Genomic DNA, 16,562 nt, shown 5'->3' on the forward strand with positions numbered 1-16,562 from the left:
TTATTCAACTGGTGAGGTAAGGTATTGTAAGGTATCATATAAAAAATAGTTATAAAATGTATTGCAGTAAAAAAGATATTGTATTATAAAAATTGTATTTTCCATAGGAAATTGTACAAAATTGTAAAATAGTTTATTCTTGTAAATTTTTACAAATTTAGTATTGTAATTTTCACTAAACCTTTCATTTGGTGGACTTTAATTTTTACTTCTTTATCTCTCAGAATAATATCTCTCAGTTCATCTTCGAGGACGATTGCCGTATGATTCATGAAAGAATCATTCTTCTTTGTATCATGTACGTGATATGGACTGAGCTGAACCTTGTACCAACATATTAAGGCATTTGGTAAAATTTTTCCTTTGTTACTTATTTCGCCAAAATTTACGATTGTTTCGGTAGTCTCGGTTTCATTTATTTCTACCAGTATTTGCGTCTCAGACATAATCTCACATGAATATAAACTCGAATTCAAATCGAATATTTGGTTGATCTGTAGCAAAATAAGCATGGAAATGAAAATCGATACCTTCAGACTAGAGTATTTTAAGTGTGGACTTACCTTATATTTGTTTATGTATTCAGCGATTATGTAATTTGTACTTTTATTATTGGCTATATTATCCCTTACATGTAGACCATCTTCACTGTCCGAGCTCTGAAAAGAAAAACCTATTCTTTATTTTACTGTTATTAGGCAAGCAAATTCTACAAAATTTTATTTTTAATAATCATACTCTCATAAGATTGTACCTTTTATTTAAATATAAATTACATAATTGAAAATATTGCATCGTTATACCGTATCAATGGAGGTACCAAATGAACATGATCTTTGAAGATTTGCATCTTGCACATAAACCATATTTGGTAAATCTTCCGAGTACACTAATTGTCCCATAAGGAAAATCTTTTCCGGCAATAACACGCCGTTCGTTTTAAGTAAGTTCCTGAACCAATGAATAATTAAACAGATTTTAATACTACATAAATCATGCAATATATAAATATTACATACAATATATTACCTGGAAATTTCATAACTATCTTGATTATCTTTCAATTCACCTTTAATATCAAAGTTATGAATAAATATGGAATCTAGAAAACATGGAATTTCCTCATAGTTTGATATCATTTGCACTTTCCCTTGCAGTCCGCTATCACGGGCTATTTGTTCAATCAGAACACGTAGCGTTGGATTGTCAGTTTTGTAATATAAAATTTCACTATCTTTACATTCCTTTAAAAGGGTCAATCCGTAGATTGGAAAAGGCGAAGTATCCAAAATATATTTTATTTTTCTATTCTCTTGAGATCTACCAATTTCTGTGAGCAGTTTGACGTAATCGAAGTCATTTAGGAAGGCAATGACTTCTTTTGGCAAATGATACAAAGTTGTACAATTCTCATTGAATCGCGCATTACCCGCGCTATAAGAACATTTTAGTTTGCCCTTCAAGGTTTCCGCTTTTATCGTCAAGACGTCACCTTCGCGACATACGGTCGGCATCGTCGGGAAAACAGCAAATTGCCAACAAGATTTTCCATCCGAGGAATCCAAGATAATCTCCTCATCAAGATGTAACTTGAACCAAGTGACTAAACCGTCTATGATACCGTCGTATCTACATTTTGTTTGTAGCATCTGCTTTATCCCATCCTTGCAGAATTCGTACAATTCTAGCAAATTGTTGAAATTTACATTAAAGAGCACGTGTGGCTCTGTGACGTAATTAATTTGAACTTTTTCCAGGTTTTCTGTATCGTAATATTCGTCGTCTGACAGTATAGACACGTTGTCAAAGTTTAAAGGACAGTGATATTTTACTTTGTCAAAAACCACCGACGATCTGTATCTAATGTATTCACATTCAATGGCTGCTGTGTAAACCGTCGCGCCCATAGGTATTACCATGCCATTTAAATCTAAAATGTTCATGTGCACGTTAATCATAGACGGTATTACAAGCTCTCCAAATAAGCCAGCATCAAACGTTTCAGTCACTATTAATTTTACTCTAGAATTACATGATATACGGTTTTAGTATTAATCAAGGTATAATATTGTAATAATTGATTAAAGCGAACAATCATTAAATGGTATATAAGTACATACTGTATTCTGAATATGCATATATGCACACACATACACAAACCTTTCTGGAATATCTGCAGGTACTTTAAGATCGAATGATAGTTTTGGTATTAATTTTATATCAGTCGCATTATTAGATTCAAACACTTCCTTCGCAATCAGCATCATCGCTTCAGAGCATTCGCATGCGTAAACTTTCGTTGCCCCAGCATCTTTCGCGTACAGACTCAAAAGACCGGTACCAGTCCCTACGTCCAATACCGTATCATAGCCCTGACTGACTCTCTTACGTATGGCCTGCTCAAAAGCATTGTTTCTCTGCTTGTCATTAAGCATTGTGAAATGCCACCTGTCCACTGCCATACTATACGCATTTTGCAAGTTTCGCTCTGCCGGTAGAAAGTTAACATCAACTTTCAAAGCTCTTTTTAAATATTCTATCGCCCTTATGGGATCGTTATTCCTTTAACAAGTATATGCGGCATTCTATGAGTCTTTTAGATCAGGAATTATAAGAATTTATTGTGAAGGCTATTGAAAAATTAATCTTTGTGCATAATACGTGGCGTGATTACCTTAACAAGTGCGCCGCAAAATTATTTAGCATACGAGGGTTATTTGGGTAAATACTCAAGGAAACTTTGTAGCAGTTTACAATGTCTGAAAATTTGTTTTCTTTCGCTAACTGCATTCCCCATTCGCCTGCAAATTAAATATCATATATAAAAAAATAGACGTTTTTATCTCATAAATATAAATACAAGTTATATACATATGTAAATACTATATCTTACACAGCACATCTGTAAACGTTTCTTCAATCTCCGATCTCCTTGCAGATAGTTCCGCAAAGATAATGTAATATGCAAAAGCTTTTCCAACATTTCCATTCCTGTCGTATTCTCTGGCCTTTTGCAGCGACTCTTCCAATATGCCATTTACTTCTGCTTGCATTTTGCATCGATTAAAATTCTCTTTACCTCGTTCGCGCTAGCTTTATTACAATCGTCTCTTAAAAGAAGCTTCAAATTGACTGTTATCACGTCGAAGGAATGATTATGTAGGTAATTTGAATTAACGGTATTGCACACAAACAAACACGATACGTCAAGTACGAGATTAACCTAACATTTGTTTACTCCGATTCGTACTGCGAATTGCGAATTGCGAAGAAAGCTGTCAACTTTCTGAAAATAAAATACATATGTCGTGTGTAACGAAAAACGGAGCTGCGTTCCTAAAGGCGTTCAAAAATAGCGCTCGCAGGTGTTGCTGCATTTTGTCCAATTTCGAAATAAGTTCGTTATAGATAGAAAATCGAGGATTGCAAATTAAAAATTGCAATTTATCAATAAAAACAAAAGATTAAAATTGATGTTATCCGATTAATCGAAATCTAATCTTAAATTTGCAATCTTTGATCTCTAGTTATATTTGCTATGGGATTAATTGTTCTCTGAGAGATATCGCATTATTTTTGCAACGTTGATGTGTTCCAAAACTCATAAAGAAAAGGTATCATAACGGCTCCCGCTCGCAAAGCGTGTGCGTCCGTGCATATGTACAACATACATATATATATACACGTGTCATAACACCATATATATACACTCACTGGGAAACACATCGGCTCCATAATCGTATAATCAAACCATATGTATACCCAATACAGAAACGTTCAAACATTAATTTGCTTTCTTCTCGTCAAACCTGTTAAAAGGAAACAACGTCAATAATATTCGAAAAGATGAACCACTTAACTTTTAGTACGTGAATTTAGTCCAAATAATACAATTTATGTACAAAATTCGGACGTGAAATAAATTTGTGCTTTTTCTACCTCGAGGTAGAACATTCCTAATTTGACCGAATAAGTAACATTTATTTCGCCACCAAATAATTCCTAATTTGCTTCTTGAGTCTCGCGATAATTATATCTTCAGCTTATTACACTTTCTTAATTGTTGCAACTTGAAGTATCATCGAATTAATTAGAAGATTGCAAAGAAATTAATTTAATTAGGGACATCGCGTGCGGTGTAGTACAGGAGGTGAGATTTATTGCTAAAAGAAAATCATGTGAATCCTTTTTTATTTTTGAAAGAGCAATTAGACTGTTCGTGACGTTCAGACATTCTATCAAATCCATTATTGAAATTAATTAATCTGCAATCATCTGACGACGATGAAATTCTATATCGTTTCTCTTCGAAAATTTCTCGTCTTTTTCGTCTCGCATATAATTTATTATATTTCATGTCGTGGCTTTCAATCATTGACGTTAACGTTAACCGAGGACACGTGCGATACGTCTTCCAGCTACCTCCTGGCCAATTCTCGGGCGAGCCGAGTTATCCTATAGCATAAAAGCAACGTATAACTGTACTTTTATCATCGACAGACATGGCTATTACCGGCGTGGAGTGCATTCGAGCGAAACACGAGGCGGAATCAGATCATGAAACGTTCGACGTACTCCCTGGATATCGAAACGACGTTAATTATCTAGCGCGAGGACGAGGAATTATAATTGCAGCGGAATCATGCAGCGAAAAATCGATCCGCTTGGCACGAGACGGCTCGATCATCATCCTCCGGGTCCTCCCTTCGTCAGACACGGCTCCGTGGAGTCCGTGGGCGGGTTTCCGTTCTGCCAAAAAAAGAAATGACCGGAGAGAAACGATATTCAGCCGTGCCACGCGAAAGATGCGGCCCATATATGGTGCAATTGGGACGAAACGACATTCGTGATTCGTGCCCCTGCCTAGCGACAGCGAAACGAGATTTCGCCAAAATTCCGCGGAAACCCGCTTCGTCGTTCCCGAGGGTCGATCTCGCGATCGCGTTCTTGAAATCACGATCGTGGGATCCGGAAGGAGACGAGAATTGGTTTCTCCACGGGGGAAGAAAAATAATTCGAACTAGTGTCAATGGGACTATATCGTCCCAGCGTGGAGAGAATTGACGATCGGGCGTGATGAGTCCTGCGGTCCAGCGACCGGCCAATCGTCGCGCGGTATGACGTCACCGTCGGCCAATCGGCGCGCGCTGGAACGGTCGATTCCAGCGGGTATAAATAGCGCGCAGGAGGCGCCGCACGCCCAACAGTCGCTGTTTGCCGAGCGGACGTCGCACGTCGTATAGTTGTTAGCAAAAGCTCCATTACTTGCTTTCGCCAAACTATCGCCCCGTGGTGGCTATCTGTATCTTCGTTTTCTAAGAGGACGTTAAACGACCCCGTAATACAAAATGGTAAGTCGGCGAATCCTCGCATTTTCCTTCGCGCGAGATCTGATCGTCCTGACGTGTCGGCGTCGCCCCTTGACGGCCATTTTGTAACGGTTAAACGCCGGCCGGCTGTTAAATTTAGATCGCGTCGCCCCGCCTTCCTTTGTTTCCGATATCACGGGAGATCCATATCGCGTGCCCAATTCTTGCTAATCTCCACGCTTACTCATAGGAAATTGCTATGTCCGTTATACGTTTATTAACGTACTTAAGTGTTCCAGTCTGTGAACATTACAAGCCATCGACCCCGATGAGTCAGTCTAGAAAATCAATATTCTGCCTTGCTCAGTCGCGTCGCGCAATATTAGTCATTCGTCACCGTTTAATAAAAACCTCAGGTATAACGCAGTTAGGTATACGGTACTAATGTCCATTTCATTCATTTTAGCGTGAGTGTATCTCAATCCACGTTGGACAAGCCGGTGTACAGATCGGTAATGCCTGCTGGGAGCTGTACTGCCTGGAGCATGGCATCCAGCCGGACGGCCAGATGCCGTCTGACAAGACTATCGGAGGTGGGGACGACAGTTTCAACACCTTCTTCAGCGAGACTGGTGCCGGCAAGCACGTACCCAGGGCTGTCTTTATCGATTTGGAACCTACTGTAGTCGGTACGTATATTTCGCCCTTACGTGACTATTCAGTACTATTGATACCTAAGACGTTTTTACATGTTGAAATGTTTGTGTTTGCAGATGAGGTTCGCACCGGAACTTACCGTCAGCTCTTCCACCCGGAACAATTGATCACCGGCAAGGAGGACGCCGCGAACAATTACGCTCGCGGTCATTACACGATCGGTAAGGAGATCGTTGACCTCGTGCTGGACCGCATTCGCAAGCTCGCGGACCAATGCACCGGCCTGCAGGGATTCCTCATCTTCCACTCGTTCGGCGGCGGCACCGGTTCGGGTTTCACCTCCCTATTGATGGAGCGTTTGTCCGTTGACTATGGCAAGAAGTCGAAACTCGAATTTGCCATTTATCCCGCACCACAGGTCTCCACCGCCGTGGTCGAACCGTACAATTCTATCTTGACGACGCACACCACCCTCGAGCATTCCGACTGCGCGTTTATGGTCGACAACGAGGCGATCTATGACATTTGTCGCCGCAACCTGGATATCGAAAGGCCAACCTATACAAATCTTAATCGCCTGATCGGCCAGATCGTGTCGTCTATCACGGCCTCTCTACGGTTTGATGGAGCCCTGAATGTCGATCTGACGGAATTCCAGACCAACTTGGTGCCTTATCCGAGAATCCACTTCCCCCTGGTGACGTACGCGCCCGTTATCTCGGCCGAGAAGGCCTACCACGAGCAGCTCTCCGTCTCGGAGATTACAAACGCCTGCTTCGAGCCGGCTAATCAGATGGTCAAGTGCGACCCTCGTCATGGCAAGTACATGGCCTGCTGCATGCTCTATCGTGGCGACGTCGTACCCAAGGACGTCAACGCGGCAATCGCTACCATCAAGACAAAGCGCACCATTCAGTTCGTCGATTGGTGCCCTACCGGTTTCAAAGTCGGCATTAACTATCAGCCGCCGACCGTCGTGCCCGGCGGCGACCTCGCCAAGGTCCAGCGCGCCGTCTGCATGCTGTCCAACACCACTGCCATCGCCGAGGCCTGGGCCCGTCTAGATCACAAGTTCGATCTGATGTACGCCAAGCGTGCGTTCGTCCATTGGTACGTCGGCGAGGGTATGGAAGAAGGAGAGTTCTCAGAGGCGCGCGAGGATCTCGCCGCGCTCGAGAAAGATTACGAGGAGGTCGGAATGGATTCTGCGGAAGGCGAGGGCGAAGAGGGCGCCGAGGAGTACTAAAGTGCTATCGCTCGCCCTTCTGTTTCACGGCTTTGAAATATCTTCATGTGTTTTGAAATAAAGTAACTGAATCCATTTGCAACACAAATTTCCGTCTATTTAATGCATCCGCCCTTCTTTCCTAAATCACGATTAAGTTGTTAACTGGCTTCTTGTTCCATAAAAAAATTATCTAGCTCGAGTTCTTCAGAAAGATATATTCATGAAAGTTAAAAGACATACGTGTTCATTGTGTATTTTTCCAATTCAAAACGTGCATATTGTATTTTTCACAAGAGATTTTTATGTAAGTAGGAAATATATAGTGAGATGATTATACTATTGAAAAAATAACGTATATATTTTGCAGTATTTCGTTTTACAATAGCAATTTGTGATCAGACCTATATACATCCGTAAAAAACATTCACATGATCCTTCAAATTTAATTTAATTAAAGTTTAACTACAATACATTCTGTAAAAAGATAAATTATCTAATTATATTTATCCACGATCAACTGTTTGTAAAAAATCATCCAATGATATATATTATGTAAATTTAAAAATCAAATGTATAATTTTAGCATTGATGCAATCATCTATTCATGATTGTAATTTTCCAACATGATGATGATTCCATCATCTATTCATGATCTGTAATTTTTCCAACATGATTCAATCTATTCATGATCTGTAATTTAGCAACATTGATTCAATCATCGTATTCCAAGACGAAATCTTCATCATGGGCGTATTCTTCATCCTCTGAATAATAATCCAGGTATTCGGCAGGAAAATCGAAATCGTCGTCGTCGTCCAGTTCGTCAGGTATCACACCGCGATACAACATGTTGAAACAATTGGATTCTGGATTTCGAAAGTGTAAGTAAGGCGCCTCGGGATTCAGCCGTGTGCCGCACAGCCAACAGAAATACGTGCCGCAGTGCGAACACGTCATCTTGTTACAACCGTCAGATTTCTGAAACAATTCGCCGAAATATGCGTTAATTTACCCGACAACAAGCGTAATCTTATCTGTGAAGAAAAGTTTGACTTTGTACCTCGATTGCAGTTTTGCAGTGCGGGCAATTGTGACTGTTATCATTAATCCAATTTTCAGACATGACATTCTCTATCAACGTTTGAAGCTGTTTCTTGCCGTAGTGCTTTTCCATTTCGGCTTTCTTTTCGTTGCTGGCTGATTGATATTCTTTCAATAATCGTTGTTTCTCAGCTATTAATGAAACCAACGTACGATGTATATTAGTGCATTACATAAAATATAATAAAAATTTGAATAAATGTTTGAATTTTGTTAAGAATAAATGGTACAAGAGCGAATAGCTTGTTATGCAAAATGCGAATTGTCAATAAGATTTAGGCGCATACCTGAACTAATTTTACAGGATTCTATCCCATGATAAACCATCTTGCAACGAATACAGAATGCGTACTGACAAACGGGACACCTTGCCATATTATCATCAGGATCACGAGTGACTGGATATTGACAATGTCTTCTTGGACAGTAAACTATATCCATCATAGTATCTAACGTAGTACTTAACAATAAGGAATCATACTTTGAGAACAACTCCAAACTTACCAAATCTTTTACCTGCAATAAAGGTTTATCATTAGTGCATCAGCGATACATACTCAATATAATTTGTGTAATACTGCACGAAATAGTTATACCTGACCAGGCGTAGCCTCAAACTTGCATTTTTCTTCGGGACAAAAAATATTCCGTACATTTCCCTCTTTGATCTTTACTTCAAAATAACCCCTGATGCAATCTTTACAGAAGGTGTGAGCACAAGGCAGGAACTGCGTGCAATGCTCCCCTGACTTGTCGGTGAAGCAGATGTTACAGGTGTAAAAATTTTTTTTGAATTCAATCTGCTTTCGTATCTCATTGTAGTCGATCAACACTTGGATGGGGTTACTGCCGATCGGACAGTCTAGAATGGCCCTTTTGTCAATGACACTGGTTTTCTTCGACATGCTCTCTCTGTTGGCTTCGCTGTTACTCTGCTTGTTAGGCTCGCTCGCTTCCTTGTTCGTCTGCGAGCCTTGCAGCTTCTCTACCGTTCTCTTGTAAGACGTGTACATGCAGTCCATATCTAGACGGTCTTTTATCTTTAAGAAGCTAAGCGTTTTATCCTGGAGGAACTCCACCCACGTGAACAAGATCTCCTGCTTGCTGCTCTCCCACAACGAGTCGAGCTTTCTGCATAACTTAGACAGTACTACCGGGTATAACCAAGAGGAGCATAACATAAACGTAGGGGCTGACTTGGATGGATAATCCTCCGGCAGCGTGACGTGGAGCGTCAAGGGTGGGAGATACGATATCTGTACGCCCTGCGCCAGGTCCTCCTCGTGCCTCAGATCCTTGTACGACAAGTGACATTTCGCCGGTAGACTCACAAATATCTTGAAGGTGCATTCGAACCGGCCGTTCTCCTCATGATACGAGAATTCCTCTTCAGTGTAGATGCTTTCCAATGCGGTGACCTCGTCCTTTTGTTTCTCGTAGTCCATCGACTGAAAAACAAAACCGATTATCGAGCTGTCACGTGTGAATCTCCTCTGACGAGACCGAGAGGAATCCCTTACTCACCGAATCCGGAGGTCCGGAGGCTCGGGCCGCGTCAGGCGTGCGACGTGCTGCGACGTCAGGTCTCACGATTAATCGTCACGCACTTTGCGATCTGGCTGACTGGCTGTCAAAAACGTTGCATCTTGCGGACGAGGAGGATTCAAGTTTGAGGGTTATGCGACGAGACACGAGTACCCAAGTCCACGATGACGCTGCGCGTAGCGGTACTGCACCGTCTGCAGCCTGCTGAGCCTGCAGCTGAACAGCGCTCGAGTGCTCGACTCGAGTATTTGTATTTTTTCGCGTTTACGACACGACAAAAACTCGACAGACATGTAAAAGCATACTATTCAGAAATATTGAATAATATAATTATTATTCTATAAAATTAATTTTAAATAATCATCAAATATTAATTAAATATTATATATGGTATTATATGCGTCTCCTAAACGTACATGTTATTACCTTAAATTAAAACAGATAACAAAAAATGAAAATCCTCATAAACGAAGCATCATAAGAGGTTCTACTGCGGAATATCGATGAAATAATTAGACGCGAGAAAATAATTACAATAAAAAAGGAAATGAGCTTCAAAGTTTAGAGGGAAAGGGATAAAAGTTTTTATTAAAAGAATCTTTTGTATCTACATTAAATTTCAGTTTGATAATATTCATTATTATCGCTAAATCCTGAAATCCTCTCTCGGATCTTTCTCTTCAGTCTTCGATTTCCGGTTACGAGTCTCCTGATCGATCTCGTCGTCCTCGATCGATCTTCGAGACATCGATACGGCGCATATGGCGGCGCCCAGGAAGTAAATATGCGGTGTGCGTGTAATCAGTGCGAGAATGATGCACCATCTCAGTGTCGATGTAAGAAAACGCGTTCAAGATCAACACGAAGAGGGAAGATCGGCCTCTCCGTTTATCGCGGTTGCTTATCGCCCTTGAGCGCGTCGCTGATCCGTCGCGGGTGCGCGAGAAGTGAAATCGGTATATTTCCGCGCGGAATACGCGCACCGCGTAACGATGAACGAGAACGAGACGTGGAAGTTGTTGCTGCCGATATGCGTCAACGCGGTGATGTCCGTGTGCGCGTACGGCTTGACCGTTCGCCTGATCCCGAGGATAAAATCCATGTTCGTCAAGGCTAACCTCTACGGCGTCGACATGAGCAAGAGGAGCAGTGGGAAAGTGTGAGTGGGATGTAGGATATCGGAATCCAACGCTGCTCGAGCCTCCCAGAAACCGAGCTGATCGACTCCACGTTTTATACATTTCGAAACTTTCGTATCGGAGCACATGACTGCAACTTGAGTTTTCTCGGCTTTCTCTCTCACGGAGTTGATCCGGTCTGTCTTCCAAGAGGCTCGTTTTGTACGAAACACGCTCGTTGTATTCATATATGTTTCTCTGTCGATCGTTACACCACGATGCTCGGCACCCGACTGGGTTTATTCTTGCAGACCAGAGGCGATAGGCGTTGTCACCGGATGCGTGTTTCTCGTAACAATGTTCTTCTTTATTCCCGTGCCGTTTACAGATTGTATATTTAGCAACGTAAACTTCCCACATGACAAGGTACGGTGACGAGTGTCAGTCAGAGCTAAGCGTAATTTCCTCCCTCCGATTCTGGTTTTAGAAGATTAAGTTAAGATTAGCTTTGAATAACTTTAGAAATGGCTACACCTAATCTAAGAATACGAGATATAATTGTATTACAATATATTATATATTCTGTATTGTGTTATATCTGATTTTAAAATGTGTGTGTAGATTTATAAGCAATGTAGAACGCGCTTTTCTATTACAGTTCGTTGAATTTCTGGCTGCGTTACTGTCCATATGTTGCATGCTACTCTTGGGCTTTGCCGACGACGTTTTGGATCTTCGTTGGCGGCATAAACTACTTCTGCCCACTGTAGCATCTTTGCCGTTACTGATGGTTTACTATGTTAATTTTAACTCCACGATAATCATCGTACCAAAACCGTTGAGATCGTGGCTTGGTTTCTCGCTGGACTTGTGGATTTTCTACTATGTATATATGGGAATGTTGGCGGTGTTTTGCACAAACGCTATAAACATATTAGCCGGGATAAACGGTTTGGAGGTCGGACAAAGTTTAGTCATCGCCACAAGCATTCTCGTCTTCAATGTTGTCGAGTTATTTGGCAGTCAATGGAAGGCGCACCAGTTTTCAATATACTTTATGCTGCCTTATATAACAACTTCCCTCGCATTATTCAAATTTAATTGGTAAGTTGTACTAAAAAATACTGTTCTTATGAATAATTTATAATTTATAAAATACCACCTATAATAATGATTATTTGGTTTGTGATAATATGTAACGTATTATGTGGAAGGGATCTTTTTGGATAAGGGAGTTTTGAATTTCCAAGCGTGAAAATTTATATGTATAAACCATTTAACATTTATATTTCGTCAACGTAATATTTTAGTGTATAAATTCAGTATAATATTACATTAGTGTACATTGAGTATTGATAGTATGAGTTAATATCACAGTCGGGTGCGACCAGTACGTCAGTAGTAATCTAGTTTAGCGTAAAAATTGTCTACCAGCCAGTCGTACTTCCACGTGTTATTGAGAATCGTTTCTGGCGCGAAATAGGAATCCCTGGACTTAGAGACTCTCAGAAGACCAGTTTTACCGTCCAACCACAGTCCGCTACCTATTAGGTCCTCGACGAAGGGCACGTCGATAGTCTTCTCGATATAAATCTCCTTAGACTGAACTTTATTGCGAAGACCGATAATAATATTCGCGGGCGCCTGGCACAGATTGCAGTACCACCCGCCGTAGTGGTTCAAATCTCCTATGACTAATCCTAAAATATCTCTCTCGCTGGTGTCTCCATCCAACTGTTGCCGCAATACAAGCGAGTTGGATTGATAGGCGTTGCGCATCAAACCGACGGTGTACGCGCCGAGCGTGATCGTTGTCTTGAGCGGATGCTGCCAGAAGAAGCCGTATATCGACCATCTTAATCTAAATCCGATGGGCTGAGGCCAACCGTCGTACACCTTGAGGAACATTAATGCCCTGGAGTTTAATATCTGTTCCGGCTCCGTCGTCACGTAGATATCGTCGTCCCTTAAATTCTGCACGACGGTCCTGATTTTATCCCATACGTATTTTGATACTATCCTGGATGGTTTGCGGGACTTGGTCGCCACGTTGATGTATAGAATCTTCTTTTGCTCCCGCTGCAACAGTCCCTTGGACAGTTTGTGCCGGAAATTATCCTCCGCGTTGTTGAAATCACAAATTACAAAAAGGTCCACCACGTTATAGAGTTCCTCCACTATCACCTCGGCGATCGCCGAGTTGTAGTCGCTTAGAAAAAAGATGTGAATAATGTGTCTGGCGGTCTTGCGACGTTTTAGGCTAACGTTCTGTTTCGATGCCATGATTGCCCTCCACACGACTTCCGGTTGTCCGCAATCCAAGCCGTGCCACCCTTGATTGCAGATACATCTTTCCAAATGCTCATTGCTCTTCGTCTTACGCTGGTCCACTCCATATCTCCAGCATACGGTACGATTGTATACTTCAAACAGCCTAAATGTCTTGACATCCTTCAACGCTACCTCTCCATTGATTGTCTGGTAAATTGGTGACTTTTTACGATTGCCCTGGTTTACGTGTAGTTCCTATTGATGAAAGAAAATAATTAGTTTTAGAATATCTCAAGTAATGTAATCGTTAACGTTTTACATCGTCAATCACAAATTCGCAGCACCTGTGATGCTTCAAACTTGACGAAACTGACGGATGCGCGAGTCGTTGACGCAGCTAGCTCGGCCGGCGGAGTTGTGGCGACATAGATCATAACAATCAGAACTTGCAAGACCAATAGAGTATACAGCAACGCCAGCTTCCCATCTAGACGGACCTGCATGGCACCGATCCCTGCGCTGTGACAGTTCAATTTCTCATCTTACGTTCCCGAAGAGAAATCTTGCTAGCTGTCTGAGACATCTTCGTTGAGATTATAGTCCCACGAACATCATCGAGAACAAAATCAGTAACTTAAATTTACATTTTATCAGCTTTCGACCTTCTTTAAAGGATCCATAGCATTCTCTATACCGTGCATCTCTATTTAAAGCCCACTAAAACCAGATGATATGTAACTCGTCTTACGAATACAGGATGGAATTCTATTTATAACTTTATGTGCAATACAGAGAACAATTAAAGAATCGGAGTACATACGCGTATATATATATATTGAACTATATACATATACGCACATCAAAGAAGAAATTATCTTGAAAACCGTCAGGGATTATAGATCGTCTCAAGTGGGCTTTAACATGAGAAATTCGTTGACCCCATTTCTCGACACGACGTTTCTCATATTTCCCCGCATATCTCCCCGATATTCATTATTCGCACGATATTCTTTTCAGTCGTGCGAGGTAAACGGCATCGTCGCCGATCCGCCGTAGTGCAGAGAATATTTATCGCCCACCAATTGGATTCCGCGCCTCGTTAAACGCCCCGGCAGCCTCCGCCCCGCACGCATGTCATTGCCCAGTGCCCACAACAATATTACGTAATAAAGCGTCGCTCACAATGCGGCTCGACGACGACGACGACGACGACGCCTTCGACGATGATCTCACCAGGACCCCGTGATGCTCGTACGGTGATGTCACCGCGGCGGGACGTGCCATTTAATTTGCGGTGCCCGTTGATCGCCGGACACACCGATTTTAAGGCTTTGTCAGATCCCACGGCGACTACAGGACAATCGGCGACCGGTAACGCGCGACACCGCGCATACCTCTAGTCCCGTCGATAGTCGCTGCCTGACTCAGGCTGACTGGCTGCAGCGGGGGGAAATGGGGGGAAAGGCGCCCCCCGAGCTCCAGCCGCTCCAGGTGCACCTTCTGTCTCTCCCCTCCTGGCCGGGCAACGGCGCGTACCGCGACGACGTGAAAAACCACGCCCGAGCGCCGCAGCAGCCGGCGATCCCGCCCGTTGTGCTCGTCGACGAACACACTCTCGCCGATCGCGACTATCCGCAAAGCGCACGCGTCTTACGGCGGCGTCTCGCGTCTCGTCGAATCGTATCTACGTGCCACCCTTCCGCCCCGCGTTGCCATGCATGAGTAATCCGTCTTGCGGGCGAAACGGACCCGCCCATGAGTCAGAAACTAGATCATTAATTCGAAAATTAGCTAGTCAGGCTCGAGGAAAAGCGGCGGCGGCTCTCTCTTCGCAGCCAGAAGCCCGCGCGTTTGTAGTCATCATGGTGGCCACCTGGTCCTCGCTCACAGTCGCTAAGCAATGGCGCTCGATTTAGCGATTTCTCATCGGGGCGATGCCCCGCACGTGTTTCACACATGTTTACGATTTCCCGTATTTGCATGGGAAAAAATATGCATAATAAGATAAAGCACGCTGCTGCAAAAGAGATATAATACAGAATGGGGGGGGGGGGGGTAATTGCCATTTACATAATGATCCCCTCTGTAGTTTGTATTCGCGTAAATATATATATGTGAATCTATATAATTTATTAATATATTTTATAATATATGTATATATTTAATTTGTAATATACATGAATTTACGATTATATTAGATGTTTCGAGGTCACGTTGAGATAAAGGAATAATGATGCTTTGTTCAAGGTATCCATCGCAGGTTTTCGTGGGTGACACGTTTTGCTATCTATCGGGAATGACTTTCGCTGTCGTCGGTATCATAGGCCACTTCAGCAAGACGACCCTATTGTTTTTCATCCCGCAGATAATCAATTTCCTGTATAGCGTGCCGCAATTATTTCATCTTGTACCGTGTCCTAGACACAGATTACCAAAGTAAGTTCTGAACATGAAAGACGATTCCGTCAGAAAATTCCATTCCATAGAAAGATCTACTCATAGCGTATATGTACATTTTATCCGCAGGTATAATGAAAAGATGGATAAATTGGAGCCTAGTGTAACTGTATTTCACAAATCGGAACTTAATGTACTAGGTATTATAGCATAATTTATCTTATATGAGGAAAATATTGTTTGTGTTGTTTAGAATTATATTTTACTTTACTAGGAAGGCTGCTAATGTATATATTTAAAACATTTCAATTGATAAAATGGCAAGAAGACAAGGAAGGTATTGTGACTTGCAATAATCTAACTTTGATTAATTTTGTACTGATCAATGCTGGTCCATTGAAAGAACCAACGCTAACTTCAATTTTACTGATAATTCAGGTAATTAAAAAAAATAAATGTATTTAATTCAAAATATATAAAATCAATATCTTTTTTTAGATTGTCAGCAGCATGATGGCATTTGTTATCAGATATCCTTTGGCTTCCATATTTTACGATGTTTAAATAAATTAATTAAAATAATATTTACATGCAAGAATAAAAATATATTAAAATAATAAAAATCTCGAGTTTATCGCAATTATTATCAGTGATCATACTATTTCCTACTTTTTTCCTAATTTCCTATTTCCCTTTCATAGAATACCAAGATTGTGTCATAAATTTTAAGGATCCTCAAATTTTCATGGTTTTAAATACAAAAGTATATTACAAACATTTATTTTATTAATACATTATTTTCTGCACATATGATAAAATAAGGAATAACCATAAAATAACTTCTGTATAAGTTTCTCTCTATTATACAAACTTTATATATGTATATAACTTTATTAAAAACAATCGCATAAAAAGATTTCATATGAATTTTCAATA

At 41.3% G+C, this 16,562-nt stretch overlaps 5 protein-coding genes across 9 annotated transcripts; 2 read left to right on the forward strand and 3 right to left on the reverse strand.

Moving 5' to 3' along the window:
• Positions 1–61: 61 nt before the first annotated feature.
• Positions 62–3,302, reverse strand: LOC139772733 (protein arginine N-methyltransferase 9). 3 transcript variants are annotated; one of them, XM_071706626.1, is made up of 7 exons: positions 2,894–3,302; positions 2,675–2,801; positions 2,161–2,562; positions 1,030–2,022; positions 804–951; positions 564–659; positions 62–494 (listed from the first exon to the last, which is right to left on the reverse strand). In XM_071706626.1, the coding sequence occupies exons 1-7, from the start codon at positions 3,051–3,053 to the stop codon at positions 150–152; spliced, it is 2,271 nt and encodes a 756-aa protein (XP_071562727.1). In that variant the 5' UTR covers positions 3,054–3,302; the 3' UTR covers positions 62–149. The 3 variants fall into 3 exon arrangements, with proteins under 3 accessions (XP_071562727.1, XP_071562729.1, XP_071562728.1); XM_071706628.1 differs by lacking the exon at positions 2,894–3,302 and having other exon boundaries at positions 2,161–2,488; XM_071706627.1 differs by lacking the exon at positions 2,894–3,302 and having other exon boundaries at positions 2,161–2,593.
• Positions 3,303–5,189: 1,887 nt separating this feature from the next.
• Positions 5,190–7,300, forward strand: LOC139772742 (tubulin alpha-1 chain). Its single transcript, XM_071706637.1, has 3 exons — positions 5,190–5,351; positions 5,776–5,998; positions 6,083–7,300. Exons 1-3 carry the CDS (start codon positions 5,349–5,351, stop codon positions 7,210–7,212), a joined length of 1,356 nt encoding a protein of 451 aa, XP_071562738.1. The 5' UTR covers positions 5,190–5,348; the 3' UTR covers positions 7,213–7,300.
• A 225-nt stretch (positions 7,301–7,525) lies between these two features.
• LOC139772741 (E3 ubiquitin-protein ligase RNF14) lies at positions 7,526–10,231 on the reverse strand. Its single transcript, XM_071706636.1, has 5 exons — positions 9,820–10,231; positions 8,892–9,743; positions 8,583–8,811; positions 8,255–8,427; positions 7,526–8,172 (listed from the first exon to the last, which is right to left on the reverse strand). The coding sequence occupies exons 2-5, from the start codon at positions 9,738–9,740 to the stop codon at positions 7,906–7,908; spliced, it is 1,518 nt and encodes a 505-aa protein (XP_071562737.1). The 5' UTR covers positions 9,741–9,743; positions 9,820–10,231; the 3' UTR covers positions 7,526–7,905.
• A 354-nt stretch (positions 10,232–10,585) lies between these two features.
• Alg7 (Alg7 dolichyl-phosphate N-acetylglucosaminephosphotransferase) lies at positions 10,586–16,249 on the forward strand. Of its 2 annotated transcripts, none has more exons than XM_071706641.1 (7): positions 10,586–10,999; positions 11,270–11,384; positions 11,617–12,062; positions 15,477–15,665; positions 15,756–15,826; positions 15,901–16,064; positions 16,125–16,249. In XM_071706641.1, the coding sequence occupies exons 1-7, from the start codon at positions 10,833–10,835 to the stop codon at positions 16,188–16,190; spliced, it is 1,218 nt and encodes a 405-aa protein (XP_071562742.1). In that variant the 5' UTR covers positions 10,586–10,832; the 3' UTR covers positions 16,191–16,249. The 2 variants fall into 2 exon arrangements, with proteins under 2 accessions (XP_071562742.1, XP_071562743.1); XM_071706642.1 differs by having other exon boundaries at positions 10,882–11,010.
• On the reverse strand, positions 12,217–15,001 carry Mgat3 (beta-1,4-mannosyl-glycoprotein 4-beta-N-acetylglucosaminyltransferase). 2 transcript variants are annotated; one of them, XM_071706640.1, is made up of 3 exons: positions 14,463–15,001; positions 13,574–13,812; positions 12,217–13,484 (listed from the first exon to the last, which is right to left on the reverse strand). In XM_071706640.1, exons 2-3 carry the CDS (start codon positions 13,730–13,732, stop codon positions 12,354–12,356), a joined length of 1,290 nt encoding a protein of 429 aa, XP_071562741.1. In that variant the 5' UTR covers positions 13,733–13,812; positions 14,463–15,001; the 3' UTR covers positions 12,217–12,353. The 2 variants fall into 2 exon arrangements, with proteins under 2 accessions (XP_071562741.1, XP_071562740.1); XM_071706639.1 differs by having other exon boundaries at positions 14,412–15,001.
• Positions 16,250–16,562: the final 313 nt, after the last annotated feature.

This window comes from Temnothorax nylanderi, unplaced genomic scaffold, assembly GCF_030848795.1.
Source record: "Temnothorax nylanderi isolate EJ_2023f unplaced genomic scaffold, tnyl_v1.0 TNYL_tig0053_pilon, whole genome shotgun sequence".
NCBI lineage: Eukaryota > Metazoa > Arthropoda > Insecta > Hymenoptera > Formicidae > Temnothorax > Temnothorax nylanderi.

Excerpts from the sequence above, each read along its gene's own strand:
- LOC139772741 (XM_071706636.1), bottom strand. The coding sequence starts at position 9,740 with ATGGACTACGAGAAACAAAAGGACGAGGTCACCGCATTGGAAAGCATC. Across the intron at positions 8,812-8,891 it reads TTGAGGCTACGCCTGGTCAG|GTAAAAGATTTGGTAAGTTT; the intron begins GTATAACTATTT and ends CCTTTATTGCAG. Across the intron at positions 8,173-8,254 it reads ACTGCAAAACTGCAATCGAG|AAATCTGACGGTTGTAACAA; the intron begins GTACAAAGTCAA and ends GAATTGTTTCAG.
- Mgat3 (XM_071706640.1), bottom strand. The coding sequence starts at position 13,732 with ATGCAGGTCCGTCTAGATGGGAAGCTGGCGTTGCTGTATACTCTATTG. Across the intron at positions 13,485-13,573 it reads TCAAGTTTGAAGCATCACAG|GAACTACACGTAAACCAGGG; the intron begins GTGCTGCGAATT and ends TTTCATCAATAG.
- Alg7 (XM_071706641.1), top strand. The coding sequence starts at position 10,833 with ATGAACGAGAACGAGACGTGGAAGTTGTTGCTGCCGATATGCGTCAAC. Across the intron at positions 11,385-11,616 it reads TAAACTTCCCACATGACAAG|TTCGTTGAATTTCTGGCTGC; the intron begins GTACGGTGACGA and ends TTTCTATTACAG. Across the intron at positions 12,063-15,476 it reads GCATTATTCAAATTTAATTG|GTATCCATCGCAGGTTTTCG; the intron begins GTAAGTTGTACT and ends GCTTTGTTCAAG.
- LOC139772733 (XM_071706626.1), bottom strand. The coding sequence starts at position 3,053 with ATGCAAGCAGAAGTAAATGGCATATTGGAAGAGTCGCTGCAAAAGGCC. Across the intron at positions 2,563-2,674 it reads TTTGCGGCGCACTTGTTAAG|GAATAACGATCCCATAAGGG; the intron begins GTAATCACGCCA and ends TACTTGTTAAAG. Across the intron at positions 2,023-2,160 it reads CCTGCAGATATTCCAGAAAG|AGTAAAATTAATAGTGACTG; the intron begins GTTTGTGTATGT and ends ATGTAATTCTAG.
- LOC139772742 (XM_071706637.1), top strand. Across the intron at positions 5,999-6,082 it reads TTTGGAACCTACTGTAGTCG|ATGAGGTTCGCACCGGAACT; the intron begins GTACGTATATTT and ends TTGTGTTTGCAG.